This window comes from Polistes dominula, unplaced genomic scaffold, assembly GCF_049000335.1.
Source record: "Polistes dominula isolate Pdom_NZ unplaced genomic scaffold, Pdom_raw_medaka contig_11, whole genome shotgun sequence".
NCBI lineage: Eukaryota > Metazoa > Arthropoda > Insecta > Hymenoptera > Vespidae > Polistes > Polistes dominula.
The window spans coordinates 3,698,023-3,720,944 of record NW_028301154.1 but is presented as its reverse complement, the minus strand read 5'-3'; the positions used below and the strand labels follow the sequence as shown (position 1 = coordinate 3,720,944).

At 23.9% G+C, this 22,922-nt stretch overlaps 1 protein-coding gene across 1 annotated transcript in view; it reads right to left on the bottom strand.

The window, feature by feature from the left end:
• Adcy2 (adenylate cyclase type 2 Ac76E) overlaps window positions 1-22,734 on the bottom strand; it is a 33,164-nt gene extending 10,430 nt beyond the window's left edge. The window contains exons 1-5 of the mRNA XM_089178671.1: window positions 22,180-22,734; window positions 8,704-8,867; window positions 4,704-5,036; window positions 2,593-2,787; window positions 1,428-1,534 (exon numbers count right to left, since the gene is read on the bottom strand). Of these exons, the coding sequence (XP_089034797.1) occupies window positions 1,428-1,534; window positions 2,593-2,787; window positions 4,704-5,036; window positions 8,704-8,867; window positions 22,180-22,192 (812 nt within the window). The 5' untranslated portion in view covers window positions 22,193-22,734. The remainder of the gene's footprint in view (window positions 1-1,427; window positions 1,535-2,592; window positions 2,788-4,703; window positions 5,037-8,703; window positions 8,868-22,179) is intronic.
• Between the last annotated feature and the right edge of the window lie 188 nt (window positions 22,735-22,922).

Sequence of the window (22,922 nt, the reverse complement as noted above, 5' to 3'; positions counted from 1 at the left end):
TATCTATGTATAAAATATTATACCTATTATAAAATATAAAAATTATACCTATGTATTAAATATAAAATATATATATATATATATATATGTATATATATGTAGGAGAGTTTTAAGTATCAAAGATAGATATAGGAGAGTTCTAAGTATCGAGAAGTAAATATAGATAAGTAGGTAGGCGAGACGAAAGACTAAAGGGAAAAGGACCCAATGGTCGAAATAAAGAAATACGATGCGTGGTCTGTTCTTTGTAAATTATCAAAGTGACGTGAGAATTGGTAAAATCTAGAAGGTTCTCAAAACGGATGTTTGGTAAATTCGAGAACGACGCAGACGAATATAAAAGGACACAGATTTAAGGGGACACGTCACCTTCGAGTGCAAAAAAAAAGCGGTTTTTTGTGAATTTTTTTTTGCAGCCAGTTTTATTAATATCAATACAAATTTTTGGTATATGTAAGTTATATATCTGAACTATATTGACAATTTTTGTGTGTGTAAAAATATTGTAAATTGTGTTGTCTGTGGCCACTTTTCTAAGAGCCAAAAAAAAAAAAAGGTGATTTTCGGTTGCTCTCACTGGCAAAAATTGGTTCATCAGAAACATAAAAACCGAGTGTTATCCTTTAGTAGAAATGTTGGCGCAGGGAATGAACGAAAGGAAATTTTGATTTTTTAATTTTTTTTTTCAAAATAGTCGACTTTTTACGAAAAAATTGACATTTTTGCAGAAAAATCGTCGAGTTTTTGAGAATAGAAAAAAAAATTGGCATTTTTTCGAAAGAATCCTTTCGTTCATTCCCTAGATACGTGTATCTAGTATTACTGTACAAAATTTGGTAAGGATCGGATAAATGGTCTGGACGAAGCGAGGACAACCGTTTTAAAAACGCGAATAGGAGAAATGAACGTTTAAAGTTTTGGACACTTACTTGGAGCGCTACGGCGCGCTCCGTTTAAACTACTACAGTTTCGTAAATAATGGGCGGATCTTTACCAAAATTTGAAGAAATATTTTTGAAATAATATTCTTTCAGAAAATCGAAAAAAAAAATCGATTTTTTTGTTGACGTGTCCCCTTAAGGAGAAGGGCAGTCCGTTAATCGGTTCAGGAGTATTCGGTTAGTCACCAGTCGTATCAATTGCAGTTGCATTATAAGTTGTTATCAGAACGCAGTTGCTTATCTAAGAAGCAAGAAGTCAGAGTGAAGTCAGAAGATTGTGAAACTATTATTGTACTTTTCTAATACCTGTTTTAAATATATCTTATTAGTAGGATTAAACTGGGTGTATGTTCACCTCGCACCTCTCACCCTAAATAAATTTCCCTATATATATATATAAAAAAAACTCACGCACGTAGAGAATTTTTCTAACATTTTTTTATGCTTTTAAAAACTGTGATAGATTCAATTTAGATCGTGACTGACCTGACATTGTTATGTCGTTGAACGTACATCTCGTGAAACCTGGTCTGTTTGTGCTTGTTAGCTTCCTGACAAGCGTCCGCCATTTTCAACATTATACTCCTTTTAACCTGTAAACAGTATCGTATGTTTTTTTTTATTTTTTTTCGATAAAACTATTACATCCTTTCCATTTCTTTTCTTTTCTTTTCTTTTCTTTTCTTTTCTTTTCTTTTCTTTTCTTTCCTTTATTTTTCATTTTTATTTCTTATCTTTATTCCTTTTTTTATGTTCACATAAAATGATCAAAGTAAATTATTTTTTATCGAATAAGAGTTTAAATATTTTTGTTGAAAAAAAAAAAAAGAAAAAGAATCGTTTAAATATAATATCTTTGATAAAATATCCATACATATTATATTTTTCTTTAAACATAAACAAAAAATAATCCCTCTGTCAGGGTGTGGGTAAGAATACACCCTCAGTAATCCCTGCTTGTCGTAAAAGGCGACTAAAAAGGGATAAAAGGGTTTCCCTTTTTGAACAAATGGTGTGTATCGAAAACCATGCTTAAAACTTCATACTTGATCACAATGTTTTATGAATACTACAATTCATATATGTTATTAAATAATATATTTAAATAAAGAAAAATATATATTGTTTCATTTATAATTAATAAAAAAATAAAAATAAAAATAAAAAAGAAAGAAAAAAGAAAGAAAAAAGAAAAAAATTGAAACAATCTAAATATAAAATGAATGTAATAATATTAATATTAATATTAAAATAATAATAATAATATAATATATATATATATATATATATATATACTATATTTTACTATATTATATATTATATTATTATATTATTATTATATTAATATTATATTTTATAATATTATATAAAATATATAATATAATATAGTATATATAATTAATAATATAATATATTAAATATAATATTATAAAATTAATATATAGAAATATTATAATTAATTAACATTAATATTAATATAATAATTATGAATATAATGAATATTAATAATTGTGATAAAAATAAATTTCTTCTAATAATTGTTTATAAACATACATTGAAGAACTAAAACGTATGTAAACTTTTTGGTAGTATGGTTTAATTTTCTTTTAGCTATTTGGAGAATATTCGTAAGGAACATTTGTTATTTTACCTCGGCAGCTATGTAGGCCGGAATAACGCTTAGCAATAATTGTTCCTGCTGTTCTCTTTCACATTCTAATTTTATCCGAGATTCGATCACCGTTCTTGTACCAGCAAAGGTCCTTTTATTTGCTGTTGCTGTTAGAAACCTGTAGTATAGTCCTGCCAGGATTGCAGTAAGCATCAATATACCTTCACTTATTATCTGTTCAAACAGAAAATCATTTTCCATTTATTATTTATAAATATAATAACATATTTGAGAACAAATGTGATAATAATATACATATGTATATATATATAAAATTTATATATAATTTTAATTTTAATATGTAATTAATTAAAATATTTAACAGATAAAACAATAATTACTTTTTTTTTGTACTATCTATCAAATAATAATTATATTCAATTGATTTATATCATAGCAACAAACAATTTAATACTATGTTAAAAGGATAACACTCATTAAGATAATTAATAATGTTTAATCTTCGCTGATATGATTTTATATGAAATAAATATACAGTTTCATATTTGTATCATTAAATACGTATTATAATACAAATGTTATAGTAATTACATTTACGTATCATTTTACCAGATTACGAGTATTGCATAAAATAAACCAGATATTCACTCATCTGTTAGTTCTATACATTATTCCTATCCCCACTATATTCTAAATATTCACTATCATCATTACTATTACTACTATTACTATTACCACTATTGCTACTATCATCATTATCATCATTATCATAACTGTTGGTACATATATTCGATTGAAACAATGTTTACATAACTAAGTCTACGTACTCTCTCTTTCTCTATCTCTCTCTCTATCTCTTTTTCTCTTTCTATCTGGATTATAACCATGATGTATAAACATCTGACGAATGTTAATCTTTGCAACTGTACGAAGTACAACGATGTTTCTTTTAATAACTTTCTGATCTATCTCTCTCTCTCTCTCTTCATTTCACAAACTGTTTATTATTTATACAAATCAAAATCATATTTACCAGTTAAGATTGAACTTTTGTATTCAATAACAAAAAAATACAAATGTGTGTGTGTGTGTGTTTTATAATATGTGTAATATGTGAAACTTAAAAATATAAAAAGTTTCAAAATTATAATCACATTTTATTTCTAATAATTCACGACAAATTTATCTTTCGATAAAATACACTCAATTTTAAAATATGTTTTCAATTAAAATAGAAAATTTGTATGAATACTTTTGTGTAATATATGCGTTTATATTTTGTGTACATGAATACTATAAAAATATATAAATTAAAGATACTGAATGATTGATTATCTCAAAAGTTATAGAGAGATTTGAATTGAAGTTTTCTTTCAGATAAAATAACTAGAATTTCTATAAATATATGGATGCATTATTGAAACGTCTATCCTATTTACTATCTTTGTAGTTTGTATCGATTCAAGATTGATTTTGTAGAATTTTATTGACATAGTCGAGTATAGTTACTACTTTATTTTAAAAGATAGAACTATAGAGAAAAATTGTGAAGTTTAATATGAAAAGTGTTTTCTTTTATCTTGGACAAATACATAACAAATCATCTTCCCATATATATGTATATTCTAGTTACATTTGTAATAGGATAAAATATCGATTTATCTTCACATTTATTTCTCTCTTTCTTTCTGCATATGATGAGTGTTACACAATTATAGATTGAGTATTATTTGATATGTTTTAAACAAAAATTAAATGTCATAGACAATATTAATTTTTTTTTCGTAAACAAATTATTAAAATATTAATAATAATAAATAATAAATTATTTTTACTATTATAATGATAATTATAATACTATATTTACTTATTATATTATTATAGTAATATAATTTAATATGAAGTAATATAATATATTAATAATTAATATATTATTATATTAATTAATTTAAAAAAAATCTTGGTAAGATAAAAGATAATATTTTAATATTTTATAAAGTATTATCTTTCAATTATATATATATATATATATTTTTTTTTCTTTTATTAATATTATTATATTATTATTAAATATTAAATAATAAATATAATAAAAAATTAAATAAATTACAGAAAAAAAAAAAACTTACTTGACTGATTTTATGATCAATTAATTCTTTCTCAAAGATAAATCTTTGTCCAACGTACATGATGGCAAGGATAAAAGGTCCAATGGTTGGTCTGAGCCTTTTTTTAATCCTTGGTAGGGCTGCCGTAATCGAAAGGATACAAGCAAACATTGGAATAGCACCGCCAAGTATCAGGATACCAAAACCAAGTATAACAGATGATAGTTGTCCCACGAGAAATCTAGTTCTTGCTGATGTTAACGTAGAAGGTAATTGGGAGATCACCAATAGAGTCAACGATGATACTAACATCACTGATAACGTTGATACCGGTATTACTATGTGAGAGAAATCCTAAACATTTGCAAATATAATATTTCATTATTATTATTATTATTATTATTTCATATTCAAAATATAATATAATTAAATATTACATTAAATAATACAATTAAAAATAAAATAATAAATAAAATTAAATAAAACAATAAATAAATACAATTAATATTATATATTAATATATAATATTAAAATTTATATTTATTTATATTTATATTTTATAATATTAAAATTTATTATAATTTTTTATATAAAAAATAAAAAATTTATTTTTAAATTATAAAATTTATATAATTATATATAAATTTTAATATAATTTATAAACATTATATTATATATAATTTTTATATATAATATAAAATTTTTTACGTGTTAATATATAATATTAAAATATTTTATTTTATATATTGTATTTTAATAATATATATATATTATTTTTATTTTATAACTTTATATTATAATTTTATTTTATATTATATATATATTGAATAAATATTTTTAAATAAATATCAGTTATATATTCTGGTATTATATATGAACAATAATTTTGATCAGCTGATTTTAGGATTACAAAATAAAATGAAAAAACAAAAGAAAAAGAGTGTAAAATAAAAAAATAAAAATGAAATAAAAAATGGAACCGTACGTGTAAAAGAATTAACGTACGTGATAGAGCTTCCGGTACATGATTTAAAAAAAAAAGTAATAAATCCCAGGACAATGGTGGACCGATTTTGTTCATGATAAAAGGATCACAATGCGTGAAAGCAAAATTACTGGACTATAAATTGAAATAGTTATTGTTTTCAAACGTGTGTTAGGTGAATTATGAAGAAATCAAAATGATAAAGAATTTTCAAAGACGTTTTTGATTCTCGTTTTTTAATAAAAAAAAATAAATAAAAAAAAGTTTTTATTAAAAAGTCGTTCTTATTATAAATAAATAAATTAATGATTATATCTTATATGTTATTTAATATTTATAAATAATATTATATTATATTTAATATTATTTAATTATTATTAAATATTATATTATATATAAATATAAATATAATATAATATTTATATTATATTTATATGTTATTTATTATTTATATATTATTTAATATTTATAATAAAAGATTTGCAATTTTTTTGTTATTTAAAAAAAGAAAAAACACAAACAAAAACCACAAATAAAGGATTACAGTTATATTTGTAAATTTGTCATTACAATTATAATAATCGATTGCATTTAAAAAGTAATTTTTTTTTCTTTCTATTTTTATATCAATAAAGTTGCAAGTACGTGTTTTTGTTGTTGTTGTTGTTGTTGTTCTATATGAAAAATATAATGGGTAAAATATTTGAAAGACACACTAAAGTGGTGTATTGTTTTATAAAAAAGTGTGTGTGTGTGTACAGAAAGAGAGAGATTTGCTGGATAATAACTTTGGTAGGATGACAGGTTGTCACGTGTTGAAAGAGACTTTTTTAAATAAAATTAAAATTAAAATTAAAATTAAAATTAAAACAAAAAAAAAAATAATAAAAAGAAATAAATAAAAAGGAAAAGGGAACCTTATTTTTTTTTTTGTTTTTACTACGGATGCAACCGTGATACTTTATTCGTTTAAAAATTTCATTTATTCTTTCTTTTATATTTTAATTTTTTATTGTTTCTCTCTCTCTCTCTCTCTCTCTCTCTTTTCTGTATCGCGTTTAAGCTTATTATTATTTTACAATTAGTTTCAATGTTTGTACGTGTAGGTAAATATTATTTCTAATTAAAAATTGAACAAAATGAAATAATCTTTTTATTTAATAAAAAAATATTTTTAACACATTTCAATTTAATATATATATATATATACATATATGCATATGTATATACGTGATACATGTTTTTTCTTTTACAAATATTATATTGAATATAATAATTCTATTAGTTTGATTGAAAATAAAATCAATCCGTGATTTGAATTGTTTTATATACTTTCTACCATTTTTTTTTCTTCTTCTTCTCGTTTGATAGCCAACAACAACAATTTTCTTCTTTTTTTTTTTTATTTTCCACCAATATAAGTGTTGAGAGTTTTATTTCAATTTATTTATTTATTTCATTTCTTTTTTTTGTTTGTTTGTAGCTTCAGTAAACAACTAGTCTCTTTTTTTGTTCACCCCGTTCGCAATCGTAGTACTCGCGAGTTTAAATTAAAAAAAAAAAAAAAGAAAAAAAAGAAAAATACTAAAACGGAGGACGTACGGTTAAAAAAAGAAAAATAAAAAAAATAGAAAAATTGGTCTAAAAATTCATTTGAACGTTTGGTTAAGTTTTTATTTTCTAATAGTGACGTATGATGCATCGATCGTTCTCATACATGGTCTTCGTGTTTGTTATTTAACAACGTGTTAACAAGTTGTGCCATCCTAAATATTCGGTGCCCCCGAGGTGTTCGTTAGTTTCGACAAAGATTAATTACAGGTTACGAGAATTTAGTTTGTTAGAATCTAGGAGTCGTGATAAAACGCCTAAGGTTGTTTCGGGACATCTTTTGTAACAATTTTCATTTGTTCAAAGATGACAATCTCTTATTAGTAATAGTAACTAATATTGCAAAAACAATTGATCAATTAATTTCATTCAACAAAAAAAAACAAACATTTGTATCATTTAATATATCATCAATAATTATATCTTAAATCTTATTTACGATGGTATTTAAACAAAAAAATCAAAAAATATTGAGATTTCTGGCAGGGGCGTGTGGCGTAGCAAAATTCGACTTATCTACTCTAATTTTGAATTTAACCACCAGATAGCGTATTCAAGTGCTAGAGATCCTAATAGTATAATATATTGTATATATAAATAGAACATATAATACAATATAATATATTCTATATAAATAAATAAATAAAAAATATAATATAATATACCCTATAAACATGTAGGGGGGGCCTTCGGGGTAAACACCCTAAAGGGGTATACCTGAAAAATAAACTACTACTACTACTTAGTTACTTATAGTTAATATACCCTATATAAATAATTAATAAATATAATATAATATATCCTATATAAAAAATAAAAAAATATAATATAATATATTCTATACAAATAAATAATAAATATAATATAATATATCCTATATAAATAAATAAATAAAAAATATAATATAATATACCCTATATAAATAAAAATAAAAAATATAATATAATATATTCTATACAAATAAATAATAAACATAATATAATATATCCTATATAAATAAATAAATAAAAAATATAATATAATATACCCTATATAAATAAATAAAAAAATATAATATAATATACCCTATATAAATAAATAAAAAAAAATATAATATAATATATTCTATACCAATAAATAAAAAATATAATACAATACATTCTACATAAATAAAAATAAAAAATATAATATTGCAATATTCGGATAGGTGGAAGTAAAGGGAAGAAAGGAACTTAGAAAAGATCCCTATCCTTCGAAAGAATTTGTTTTTCGGGAAAATGGGTGGGAAAGGGTTTACATTTAATCATATCTATATAATATATATATATATATATATATGTGCGTTAATCTTAGTATTAATTTTTAAATCTACGAGCACCTTATTTTGTTAATTATAGTTGTTGTAATGAACAAAGAAAAAAGTATATCTCTCGAAAAGAGATTTACCTGATAATTGGATAAACAAATAGCACCAAGGGCTAAAATCGAAGCAACTGCAGCAACGAAAAGTGTCCCTGTGTAAAGGGAAGTGGTTAATTTTCCTTCATATTTGTCACGAAGTAATTGAAGTTGTTCGACTCCGTTATCGTTGGTCGTTGTACCAGGATTTTCTGTAAAATTCAATTTGAACAAATATGTTGTTATTCAAACATGATTGTTTAAACAGTAATAATAAACAAATTAACAAACTTTAACTCGATTAAAACAATTTCGATGAGAATTATTACATAAGTTTTTACTTTTTTCTTTTCACTTTCCCCACATTTTGATTTGTTCATATTTATTTTATGAACATACAAGTTTTTACTTTTTATTTTCTCTCTCTCTCTCTCTCTGCCCTCTACATTTTGATTGGTTCATATTTATTATTTATTTATTATTTATATATTATATATTAATTATTAATAACAAACACAAAGTTATACTCGAACGAGTATACAAAAAATAAAAAAAAAATAAAAAAATTATATCAATTTATAATAAAAGTTCGAACTTTTATGAACTTTCCTTCCTGAGAACAATTTAATTGTTATTAAAAAATATGACGATAAAGAAAAAAAAAAGACTTGAGAAATATTAATAAAATCGATATTTTAAAAGAAAGTCAATCTTTTTATCGATTAAAATGTTTAATTAAAAATTCTTTTTTTTATCCTTTTCTCCGTTTTTTTTTTCAAATAAAAAAAAAATAGAGAAGGAGTACTTCGTGAAAGAAATAGAAAAAAAAGGAAAAAAAAAGAAAAAAAAAGAAAATTGAGAAAGAGATAGGGAGGGAAAGAAGAGTGAAATTTTCCTATCTTCGATTTTAATTTCTCATTTTAGCTGTTAAATGTTATAAACGTCGTGTTTAATTCGATAGAGTCCTTTTGCACCTTGCGACTCCGGGATACCTTTCGAACACGGTGGTATTTAATTAAATGTACAAGGTGTCTTAAATAGAATTCGATCGAGCTGAATATTATTAATAATAACGACGTGAATACGAGAAGAAACGTTTCATTCAATTTATAGAAATATTCCTTAGAATAATTACGTAGTAATTAATTAATGATTTAATTTAAACATTTGTACAATTAATCAATCCCATAAAACTAGAAAATAAATTCATTTTAAAAACATCGAAAACACTGTTGTTTTCGTATAAATAGTTTTTTTTTTTTTTTTTTTTTTAAGTAATAATTTGATTTTTTTAGAAAAAAAAAAAAAAAGAAGAAAATACATTCATGTTGAAGAACGTGTAGTATTCGTGCACGAGTGCATTAACGTAATTGTAGTCGAATAAACGAATGAGTCTAATCGACTAATGAATATAAGAGTCGTGCCCAGGACTACGACTACTACAACGATGATTATGGTATGACTATGACGACGGTCAATGTCGCTAATTGTCCAATAAGCTAAAAGTATAACCAGTGAAGTATAATTATCACACGTCTAAAAGACTATTTTTATCCCATCTTATATAATTTTATAATAACGCATATTATTATTATTATTATTATTATTATTATTATTATACAATTTTTGATAGGATTGTTTTTTTATTTTTATAAATTTTTAGACAACTTTTATAAATCAATTATTATTATTTCATTTATATATAGATAGATAAGAAGTTTATTTCAGGTATACCCTTTTAGGGTGTTTACCCCGAAGGCCCCCCTACATGTTCGTTCCCCTTGACAATATACTTAATTCTAATTATGCCCTAATATAATATTAGCTATTAGTATTAACAATATAAAACAATATAAAACAATATAAACAACATTAAACAATATACCACATTTAGTAACTATATAGACTATATAAAACTATAACATATATATACTTCATATTCCTTACACATTTATATATATAATATAAATAAAAATATATATAATATATATATAAATATAATAATAAATTAAAATTTTAAATAATAATTTTATTTTAAATTAATTTAAAATTTTATTGTAGTGATGGGTATGAAGAACAAAAAGTTTTGTGGTAGTGATGGGTACGACAAACAAGAAATTTTGTGGTAGTGATGGGTATAACAAACAAGAAATTTTGTGGTAGTGATGGGTATAACAAACAAGAAATTTTGTGGTAGTGATGGGTATAACAAACAAGAAATTTTGTGGTAGTAATGGGTATAGTAAACAAAAACTAATAATAAATAAAAATATTACAATCTTAGATGATCGATCGATAAAATAACTTAAAATTATTATACTTATATATAATAATAAATATAATAATATAAAATAAATGTAATATATATAAATATATTATATTATTTCAATAATATAATTAATAATATTATTTCATTTAAATTGATTTTGATATTAAACAAAAAAATATATAATAAAATGAGAATGAAAATAAAGGATGACCAATTGTTAAATGATAATACACATTGTGTATATATAATATATACAATGTATTTGTATTATATACTATCAAACGATCGATTCGTTAATTAACGATTTCACGAGTGACTTACGATCAGCACTGTACATGAAAGTTGAAACTGATCATTGCGAAAGGTATTGCATTACTATGATGTATATATACACGTCTTAATTTAAACGATCGATCAGAAATTCAAGCTTTAATATTGAAATAATTAATCATTGTCATTGAATATTTTATCAAATTTCTTTATCTCTTTTATTCTTTTTCAAATCTAAACAAAGTTAAACGCTTTTTATAAAGAAAATTTAAAAGAAAAGAAGAAGAGAAATTAGGTTTGTTGTAAGATAAATAGTTTTTAAAAATGATTATTTTAATAAGTTTTCAATCTTTCAAACAAATTGAAAATAAATTCAAAATTTCTATGATAATTAATTAAGAAAAATGAATATATATATTTCTAAAATTTATATTCTTTCATTTAAGTTTTCCATTAACTAATTGCACCTTTAAAAATAATAATAATAATAATAATAATAATAATAATAATAATAATAATAATAATAATAATAATATATTTGAATCATATATTTTATTTCCAATAGTTCATTTGAATTATTGAAGTTCTATACAAAAGATTTATCGAATGAACAAAAAATAAATAAATAAATAAATAAATAATATATATATATATATATATATATATATATATATATATATATATATATATATAAATATTATAATAATACTATTAAATAATAATATTATTGTATTATAATAATATATTATATAGAAGTTTTTTTATTTTCAGGTATACCCCTTTAGGGTGTTTACCCCAAAGGCCCCCCCCTACATGATAATAATATATTATATATTATTTATATTAATTATAATTATTTATAAATAATTGAATATATTAATATTAATATATAATATTAATATTATAATAATATATTATATATTATTATAATACAAAATTATATTATAGCTGTATTTGTTAATTTTCAATAATTCAACAAATTTTTGAACGATTTTTATATACATTTTGTTTTTATTTTTTTTTTTATTACATTCAAGGTATATACATTTTTTCAAAATATTTTTTCAATTCGTATTCTCATTTCTAGAAAATCGAAAGAATTCGTTTACTTCTTTCACCACCTGGATACAATAAAAATCTTATACGCGTTGGAATTTTCGAATTCCATCGATTGACAAAGAAAAAAAAAAGAAAATAAATGTTCATCGAATAGAAAAAAAAAAAGAAAAGAAACTCTTTGGAAAATATCAAAAGTTCGAAAGTTGGAATAAGGAATTCAAACACGAAACTTGATAGAATTCAATTGTCTCTTCGTGAATCTCTGTTTCACGTTCTTAACACAAAGTAAAGTAAATTGTTAGTAACTTTTGCGTTCTTTATTTTACTCTTCCTTTCATTTGAATATATTTTTCTTTTTTCTTTTCTTTTCTTTTTTCTCTCTTTTTCGTTATGTGTTGTTGTTTTTTTTTCTACCCTTCTTATACTTTATGATTAAAACTTTGTCGTTGGAAATAACGCGAAAAGTAATCTTTCTGACAATGGAGTTCATTTTCTACGGGAATATAGAAAATATATTTTGATTTTTTACGCTTTGTGTGGTATGTCAAGTCATGAAAAGTATGTTCTTATTTCATGCGAATTTACGTCTGGGAAAGAAGAAGAAGAAGAAGAAGAAGAAGAAAAATAGAAAGAACGAAAGAAAGTTTCTTTTTTTTTTTGTCGTTGTTGTATATATATATATATATATATATTCAGAAATATGACTTTATGCATAAACAAAAAACTAAACCTATTTATTATTTCAAAAGTCTCGTTATAAAAACTCTCCATGGTTAGAATTAATACTTTAAAACCCGTTTTGTGTGTGTAGAAAATACGAGAACAAACTTCTTTCCTTTTCCTTTAATTTCACCCTATCATCCTTTTTTTTCCAATCCAATATTTCTTTAAAAGTAATAAGGATTAAAATTGGAAGAAGATAATGCGAATAAAATGAAAAAAATATTTCAATAAATTTCAATCCTTTAAAGAACACCTGTTTTTGTTTTTTACTCTGATATATTAGAATATGTTTAACTTTTTCTTTTTAAAAAAGTATCATCTATCATTGAATGAAATAAACTTTTCTGATCAAATTAATGTTGGTAACTAGAAAGAAGATGATCATTCACGTTTTGTCTAATGCATTCGGTGTGATCGTTAAATTTCATGGGGTTTTACTACAATACCGCAACCACAGGGAGTTTGTTCTTAATGTTTCACTGAATTTTATGATCCGGATAATATAATAACAAGAAAGAAAAAAAAAGAAAAAGAAAAAGAAAAAGGTAAAGAGCAATGGTTATAAAAGAGAAAGCGTAATAAATATATAATAAGTCTTGAATAAAAAAAGTAATAATAATATCTGACAATAAAAGTATTTTTAGCGATGGGTATGAACCTCGATAATTTAAACAAATACGAACAAAAAATTTTGTGGTAGTGATGGGTATAACAAACAAGAAATTTTGTGGTAGTGATGGGTATAACGAACAAAAAATTTCACAGTAGTGATGGGTACAACGAACAAACTAATATTAAACAAAATATTCGAATCGTAGATGATTGATCGATAAAATATCAATTGTTAATAAACTATAACTTAATATTATCTCGTTTTATTCAAATGTTGAAAATTTATCGTAGATCGTAAACGTAGAAAAATAAAAAAAAAATAAAAAAAGGGAGAAGTTGTAGTTTCCATGCACGAACGAACGAACCATCCATATTACAACACGTATTTTCGTCGAAGGAATTACGTTATACTCGTCGCGCGTACATTATTTTTAAAATAGCACACGCTCGAGTCCATAAAACTCTCGGTTTGCAATAAAGTTTAGCTGTGTTTTGTGTTATTTCGTGTCGTGAAAATCGTAAATGACTATAAATAAAGTCAACGAATTAAAATATGTATTGTACTTTACATTCGACACGTCGTCGACCTATCGTAAAATTTATTGAAATTTTTTATCAACACAATTTCCCTTTTTTTTTATTTTTTTTATTTTCTCTCCCTTTTCAAACCCATCTCTTTATTTTATATAACGAAACGAATACCGATTCGTTTGATCGTTGTTTCATTTTTACTTTACTATTTTTTTTTTCCAATCGTAAGATACAAGATGTCTTTAATATGAAGAGTACAAAAATTAAGAATAGAAAAAGAAAAAAGCTAATAAGAAAATAACCTAATTCCGTGACCGACCGAAATTTTGGCTCGCGAACTTGCTGACAGCTGACGCACACCTGAACGTATAATTTATCGTCAATTTTGACGCAAAATTAGCTCATAAAACGTTCGATATCTCTACCTATAATATATCTATAAATTATTCTATTAAAAAAAAATTAAAAAATTCAAACAAATATTTCTACGTCAATTCATAGATAAGTATTTCAGTTCTTCTATATAATATTGTACTAAACGTGTTCTAATATAATTCTTCAAAAAATAATAATAAAATTTGTTATACTATATATAAATATTTCAACATTTAAAGTATATATTTAGAATGAACAAATTTTATTATAAAAACATAGAATAAACAATTGGAATTTAATTCCTTAGCAAAGTATTATGATAGAATAATAAAACATTAAATGTAGAATAATGGAAACGAACAAGACGAGTTTAATGGGTTGTTTAAAACGAAGCACATTTATGCCGAAGTTGTATCTCTTAAAATGAAAGATTATAGAATAAGAAGTAACATTAAACATTTCTCGTAAAATAATGGAAATGAACAAACATAAGACGAGTTGTTTGATCGGTTTGCTTTAAATGAAACGTTTCGTTTACGAAATTGTTTCTCTGAAATACTCGAAAGTAAATAATATTTTCTAGTATTACGAATTCGAACTAATGATTTTATAAAATAAATATATGTATATACATATAAAGAGAGAGAGAGAGAGAGAGAGAGAGAGAGAGAGAGAGAGAGAGAGAAAACTACTTAATGGGTTTAGTTGAAGTAAAAGGAGCATACGTTTCGACAGGTGGTTCATCCTAATAGCACGTCAAAACGAATTTAGTTCGATCGAGTATCCGGAAAACCGCTTAGCAAAAGCTAATTCGATCTTCCATTCACTTTGCCTAATCGACCATGTAAAATATAATATTAAACATATTTGCTATGCTGTTGGAACCTCATTGTTGTTAGATGGAAACTAATCTTTCATATTTACTATATATATATATATAGCTTTTATTATTATATAATATATATTTGAATAAGTTAAAAAAGAAATTAATAATGATTAAAAAGAAATAATTAATTATTAAAGGGAGTGTGTTAAATGTCCTTCGATAGATTTCTAAGTTTATAATTAATTTTAATAATTAATTAAAATGTTTAGAAACGTTCTAAAGTTGATAGTTTGTATTGCCATTTTGTAAGTTTGATTTGCAAGTTTACTAAAGTCGTAAGACAAAGTTAAATTAATATATTTGATAAGTAATTACATTTTTTTCTAATCATTTACGAATAATTTTTAGTTTGCATTAAAGGTATATATATATATATATTAATAATATAATAATATTTATAATAATTTATATAAAATATGAAATATATAAATTATTTATAATAATTAATTTATAAATTACTGAATAATATTATTATTTTATATAAATATATATATATACATATATATATAAATATATATACGTTTTTTTTTAGATATATTTATTGCATTAAAAACACATTGTTTTCTTATCATTTTGGAGATTCTTTTTATTTCGTATACTATTTTAGTCATTTCTATATAAGATCTAAACAAAGTTTTCAAGCGAAAATTATTGCTAAGATATTGCGACAAAATGGCTACTATTTGAAGATTTCTAAATTTTAAATTAATCTTTGAATATTGATTATTTTTCTGTTTTAATTCCTTGACACTATTAATAAATAGCCGACTTTCCTAGTATCTTTTATTCTCTCTCGTTTATTGAAATATACGTATATATATATACATATATTCCTTTTCTCTCTTTCTATCTCTTTTAAATACAATGAAATTCTCTCGACCATCGATCGACAAGTGCGTGCGTCTACGCATTTTAAGCTCCTAGCGAATATGATTATTTGTGACGAGCTTTCGTATCTGACCTCATTCGAAACGTTAGTAGACGACCAAACGTAGTAAAATAAAATTACCTAGAGATAAACTTTATATACGTGCTTTTTGTTTTCTCTCTCTCTCTCTCTCTCTCTCTCTCTCTCTCTCTCTCTCTCGATATTTTCGATTATAAAAATAAACAAAAAATATATAGAAAAAGAAAAGAAAAAAAAAAAAAAATAAAATCGTTAAAATACGTGACATGATAACACTGCCTACAGCTATATTTCTACTTGTTGAGATTTCAATTCGATGGAAAAATTTCTTATATTTTTTTTTTTTGTATTTTATTAGAAATAAACAATAACTATGTAAAATACATATGTATGCATACGTGCTTACGTGCGTATGTATGTGCATATATGGGGATTTTTCGTTTATATACATAAATATTTCATAAAGTTGTTGTACAAATATCGTTACATTATTAAAAGATATTTTAATGGAAATGAATACGTTTCGAAATTATTATCAATTAAATATAATATCATACGTATTAGCTCTTTTTTTTTGGTTCTTTTGATCATCAATAACTTTTCTTCGTTAATTACAATTTGAACGATATATATATATATTCTATAATGGAAATAATACCTGTCGAAGTTAATTAAAATTGATTTACATTGAAATTTATTACGTGTTATATATGTCGTGTAAAAAAAAAAAAAGACAATAAAAAAGAAAGACGAAAAATTTAAAAAACTATTACGAATAAAAATATTTATTTTAAATATGGAAATTTATTGAAAACATGCAAGAGTGGAATAGAACCACGCGAATAGAAAAACTAATAGTGGGTGGAATATTTTTACTATTCCAGTTTAAATAAAGGAATAATAAAAAAAAAAAAAAAAAAAAAAAAAACATGAATGAAAGAATATCAGTGTTATAAAAAAAAAAAGTAAAAAAGACATAAAAAAAAAGTAATAAAACGGACTATTGTTGTTTTAAAAGAGAATAAAAGAAAAAAAAGATTTGATATGATATCACTTTTTTAAATAAATACTTGTTCGATAGAAGTGACATATTCAATATCAAATCTTGAAATAAAAAAAAAAAAAATGTATTAATTTAGAAATAAAATACTCTCTCTCTCTCTATAACACATATTTTAATCGAACACATAATAAATAATAAATAATAAATAATAATATAAATAAACAATAAAAAAGAAAAATGTATATCTTTTATAGCAGAAACATCGTTTCTCTTAATAATGAGAATTATTTTATTATACAATGTGTAAGGTTTAATTAAAATGGAAACTATCTTTATATCTATGTATATATGTATGTAACATATAAATGCATTTGTATATGAATATATATAATACGTAGTGAGTAAAATGTTAAAGAGAAAACATTTATCGGAAACGAAGAGGATGATACGCAGGAAGATCAACGTGGTTATTGGCTGATAGCCAACAAAAACTATTTTCAAACTGGCCGGAAGGGACTATTCAATTTCTCTTTCACTCACTCTCACTCTCTCTCTCTCTCACTCTCTCTCTCTCTCTCTCTCTCTTTTTTTCTCTTCGTGAATGGATCTGTTTAAAAAAAAAAAAAAAAAAAGATTGTAAAAGATTGTCATATTGTGTTTATCCAATTTATGTTTCCAATTTTCTTTTTTTTTTTTTAATTTCTTACATATAAATATATTTTCGAATTAAAGGGTTGATATTGAATAATTGTCAAAAATGAAATTAAAAAGAACAAACAAAGAGTTAAGAATAATATGAAATAAAAAGAAAGAAAAAAAAACCAAGTAAGAATGACTTTTGTGATAGGTTTCAAAGAAGTTAGCACCGATTAGAACACCGATCGTAATTGATAAGAAGTAGTTAACATCTTTAAACATTGCGATATAAAGTGAGAAAGAAAGAAAGAAAGAAAGAAAGAGAGAAAAAGAGAGGTCATCTAAGATATCTCAATTGTCCTTAAGTGTGTTTCAAGTTCACTAATTAATATGTGTATCGTATTCTTGGTAGGTCATTTGCTTACTTATCACGATTGATTAATAAATTGTTCTTCTTTTTATTGGATAAATCTTTCAACGTATACCAAAACAAAAACAAAAAAGAGATTTATATATTTGATTTATATTTATTTTATTATTTTTATATGATATGATTTATATAAATTCATTCGTTGTGATATATGTATATGAAATACGAAAGAATATTTACGATAAAAAAAAAAAAAAAGAAAGAAAAATAATACAAACAAAAAATAAACTTTTACATGAATAACTTTTAATATCTATTAAAATTGATTTAACATTGAAATTTATCATCTGCTACCTTTGAAATTGTTTCAAATAATCCTATGTAAATCATTTTCTATTTAGGAATTATTTGAAAGGTCGTCCTTGAACCCTTCTTATCTTTGAAAATACTTTAGTTTTAATCAAGAAAATGTGAAAAACCGGTGTGTTTTTAGGCAATACATTTGCTAATTGTTTTTCGTCACAAAAACACACAAGGCTTTACATTTCAATCAATCAATGATGCAATCAAAATATTCTCATTCTTGCAATCCTATTCAAATATAATTAATTTACTCTTCGTGATTAAATTTAGGATCAAAATATGGATAATGATAATTAGCAAATAATTTATCGAGTTTAACAAAAAAAAAAAAAATAAAAATAAAAAATAAAAAACAATAGAAACATTGGTAATAAAATACTGAAAAACGAGGTATGAAAATAGTATGAAAATAGAATAAAAAAAAGAAAAAAATTTAGACGCAACCCTGACGCAATCAGACGAATCATTACAGTAATTACCTCTCGTCGTAAGAAGTGCCAATTTCAACCCTTTACAATAACACAGTACCGTATTATATAATTTTAATTAAATAGATTTAAAAAAAAAAAAGGGTGGAAGAGAGAAAGAGGAACAAAAATTAACATCGAATTGAAAAATAATGAACAAATCGTAATTATTTTTTCATTAAACCTAACAATCTCTCTCTCTCTCTCTCTCTCTCTGCTATTCAATTTTTGATTTACTTTCTTTCACTTTTTGATTCTATTCCCTTTTCTCCCTTATCCTGATTTTATATCTCTTTCTAGGATTCATCTATTTTAGGATTCTATCATTGTCTCTTTCTAGAAAGTTTAGAAACAAATTTGGAGAAGGGAGGGGTACAATTCGTTCCCCTTTGTATCACTTTCACCCTCTTTCTCTTTCTCATTCTCTCTCTCTCTCTCTTTTTCTTTCTTTCTTTCTTTGTCTTTCTCGGTCTGTTAGGTGACACGGGTAAGAGGTTCCGATTGACAGGAGATGTCGACGAGAGTTTGTTATCGACAGGCAATCGGCCATTGTGTCGTACCGTTCGTCATGACATTTTCCTTCGTTCGTTACTAGACACGCAACTAACTATGTCACGGAAACGAACTGTTACCATGACTTTAGTACAATTCTTTTCCTATTTCTTTTTTTGCTTCTCTTGTAAACCCTTTCATTTCTTATTTTTCTCCCTTATCTTTTTATATTTCTTGTTCTTCTTTAAAAATTACCCCCCCCCCCAAAATAAAAGAGGACTATGACTTTTGACCTATCACGCACGATGTTGTTTTTCTCTTTTTAATTTTAATTTTATCATATTACTTTGTCATATGATAATTGGTTCATTAATTTATCATTCGTAATATAAATTCGAATATTCAATGACTTTTTTTTAATTTACTTTTCTTCACTTAAATAAAACAAAAGAACAGGAAAAGAGAAAGATGTCGTGTAAAACGTAACGTTTGAATAAGATAGAAAGGATTAGAAAATCTTTCTCTTGGTGGATTTGTCTTCATTTCAAACGACACTCTTAGAATCTCATCCTCGATAAAAAAAGAAAAGAAAAGAAAAGAAAAAAAAATAAAAATAAAAAGAAAACAGAGAAAAAGAGAACAAAAAAAAAATAAAATCGACTGTTATTTGACTATTCAAATAGAGTATTCCTTAGGGCAATTTTTTTAATAAGAGATTTTAATTTAAAACAAAATAAACAATTAAGAGAATATATTATTTTGTTTAGATATTAGAACACATAATTCAACTTTTAACATTTCGTATAAGTATGTATGTATTACACGTGTATGAATCATCCCGTAATATGTCTAAAAGACCACATACCAAAAAAGGAATATAAAATTAATTATTCCCATAATTAAAATTCCCACTCTTCACAATTAGAGAAATTTGAAATTTTACTAACACAACGAAAGTGGTCGTACAAAGCCGATTAAAATAACCAATGAACGTTGAATATCTCGTTAATCCAATCATGATCGTTCCGCGTATGAATTCAAATTTAAATCGTTCGTTGTGTCATTAATAATTGTGCCTTATAAAAAAAAAGAAAAAAAAGAAGAAGAAGAAGAAAAAAAAGAGAAACATTTCACAGTTTTCATTAAACTGAAAATTTCATTTGAAAGCCATAAAAAAGACGATTCGTTCGTTTGTTGCTGTTTAATTTAATCGTGGAACGAGTCACGTACAATACGAATACGTCTTATCCGTATTGCTTTTTCTTTTTTCCTGTGTTTGTGTGTGTTACAGTCTATAACTGTGTATAAATTTATGTATACCTATGTGTTGTAATAATGGGTAGACCGCATTAAACCCAAGCCCATAAGTTTTAATCTGAATGGGTGTGTAAAACAGCACGAGTGCTCTTACTCACGCTTCTTCGTTATCATTTTTATTATTATTATTAGAATATTGTTAATGAGTCTGATTGGTTCATATGAAAATTCGCGGATAATATTATTATTATTATTTCTTTAGTTTTATTTAAACTTTTAATTTTTTCTATGAGATATATATTTATATAATTCATATCATATTAATTGACGTTGATGATTGACACGAAGAAATTTATTTCTATTTATTAATATCAAAAGTATTTTCTCTTTGACAGCTAATATTATGATTAAAAAAAAAAAAAAGGATAATTGATTGAGAATACAATTAAGTGATAATGTATATTACGTTTCATTTGAATAAAGAAATATTTAGAAATAATTTAATAATATAACATAACTATCGTTCAAAATGATTGAAATTGTTTGATCAATTTATCGATCGAACAATCAATCGATCAGATTTAAGCGTTCAATTTATTTTGTATGTTTACATTAGTAGAAATGAAGTGACGATGAGATGAAGACATTGGTTAGAATTACAAAACGTTTCTGACGACTCAAAGAGAACAAGAGAAAAAGAGAAATAGATCGAAGTGTTTTTTTTTTTCTATAATAATAACACCCGTTCGATTGAAATCGATTACGACAGCCATTATTCCCGCTAAAATTTTTCCATCATGGCGTCATTTTATATTTACCCCTCCGGTATTTTTTTTTTTTTTTTTTTTAATTCAACCACCTATTTCTTCATCCTTTCCACAAATTCTTACTTATTTTTATCCGTAATTTTTCCATTTTATCTTTTTTTTTTTATTTCTTAACCGACATTTTCTCATGCTATTCGGAAAGAAATAAAAAAGAAATATATTTCCTTCTTCATTTTATTATTGGTCATTTCGTAATCATGGCGGATATTATTTATTACGAACAAAGATAAGAAACAAATGGGACTATAAGAAAAAAAAAAAAAAAAAAATATAAAAAGTAACGATAAAGAATATGAATCTCATTTATATTTTATTTCTATCGCGTTCTACTTTACCGACCGATTATTCCAACATTTATATTCATTATTTATATAAACAACAACAACTAAAAGAAACAAAAAAAAATAGAGAGAAACATGACATACGCGCGATAACAAATGTTCTATTATTTTCAAATTAAGAATATATTATAATTACCTTCCTCCTCCATGTCGTCTGAACAATTTAAATCTGGCTTCGATCCAAATAAAAATCTTATTTTCTTTTTAATAGAAAATCTTCTATAAACCTCGTAGAGACGATATTTCAAATTTTATCGTAGATTTTTCTTACTGATGATTACATGATCCGTCGTTGATAGATTCAATCACAAACGTAACCAAACGATATTATTCTTTCAATATTTATGAACTTTATCGATCGTGATCGTAAAAAAACGAACAAAAGAATCGAATTATTGCAAATAAACAACACGATGAACGTTTAATCGAAACTTTAGATAAATTTTTATTAATTATCTTCATAACGATCTAACTTGTTTCTATATTTATCTCTTCGCAGTTGTTGTTGTTTTTTTCTTTTTATTATTTAATTAATTGTTTAGTTTCGTTTATTTTTTTTCTTTTCTTTTTTTTGTTTCATTAAAAAGTACGCGATAGCTATTTTTTAATTAAATCTTTTATATTATATTATATCACACAAACGTTACGAAAATATCTCTCGATCCGTTTTCGCGGCCGCGAAGTCCGCAACTGGTGGCTGATCGGCTACGAGTTGTACAGTAGCGCTCTTCTCGTATCTTTTCGAACTAATCCTGTTCGTTTGAAAATTTTCGCGGGAATTTCTTTTGCTCGTTTTAATTTAAATTCTTTTAAAACACAAAAATAGCAAAAAAAAGAAAAGAAGACTTTATTTAACATTACGCAATATTAAAATACGAG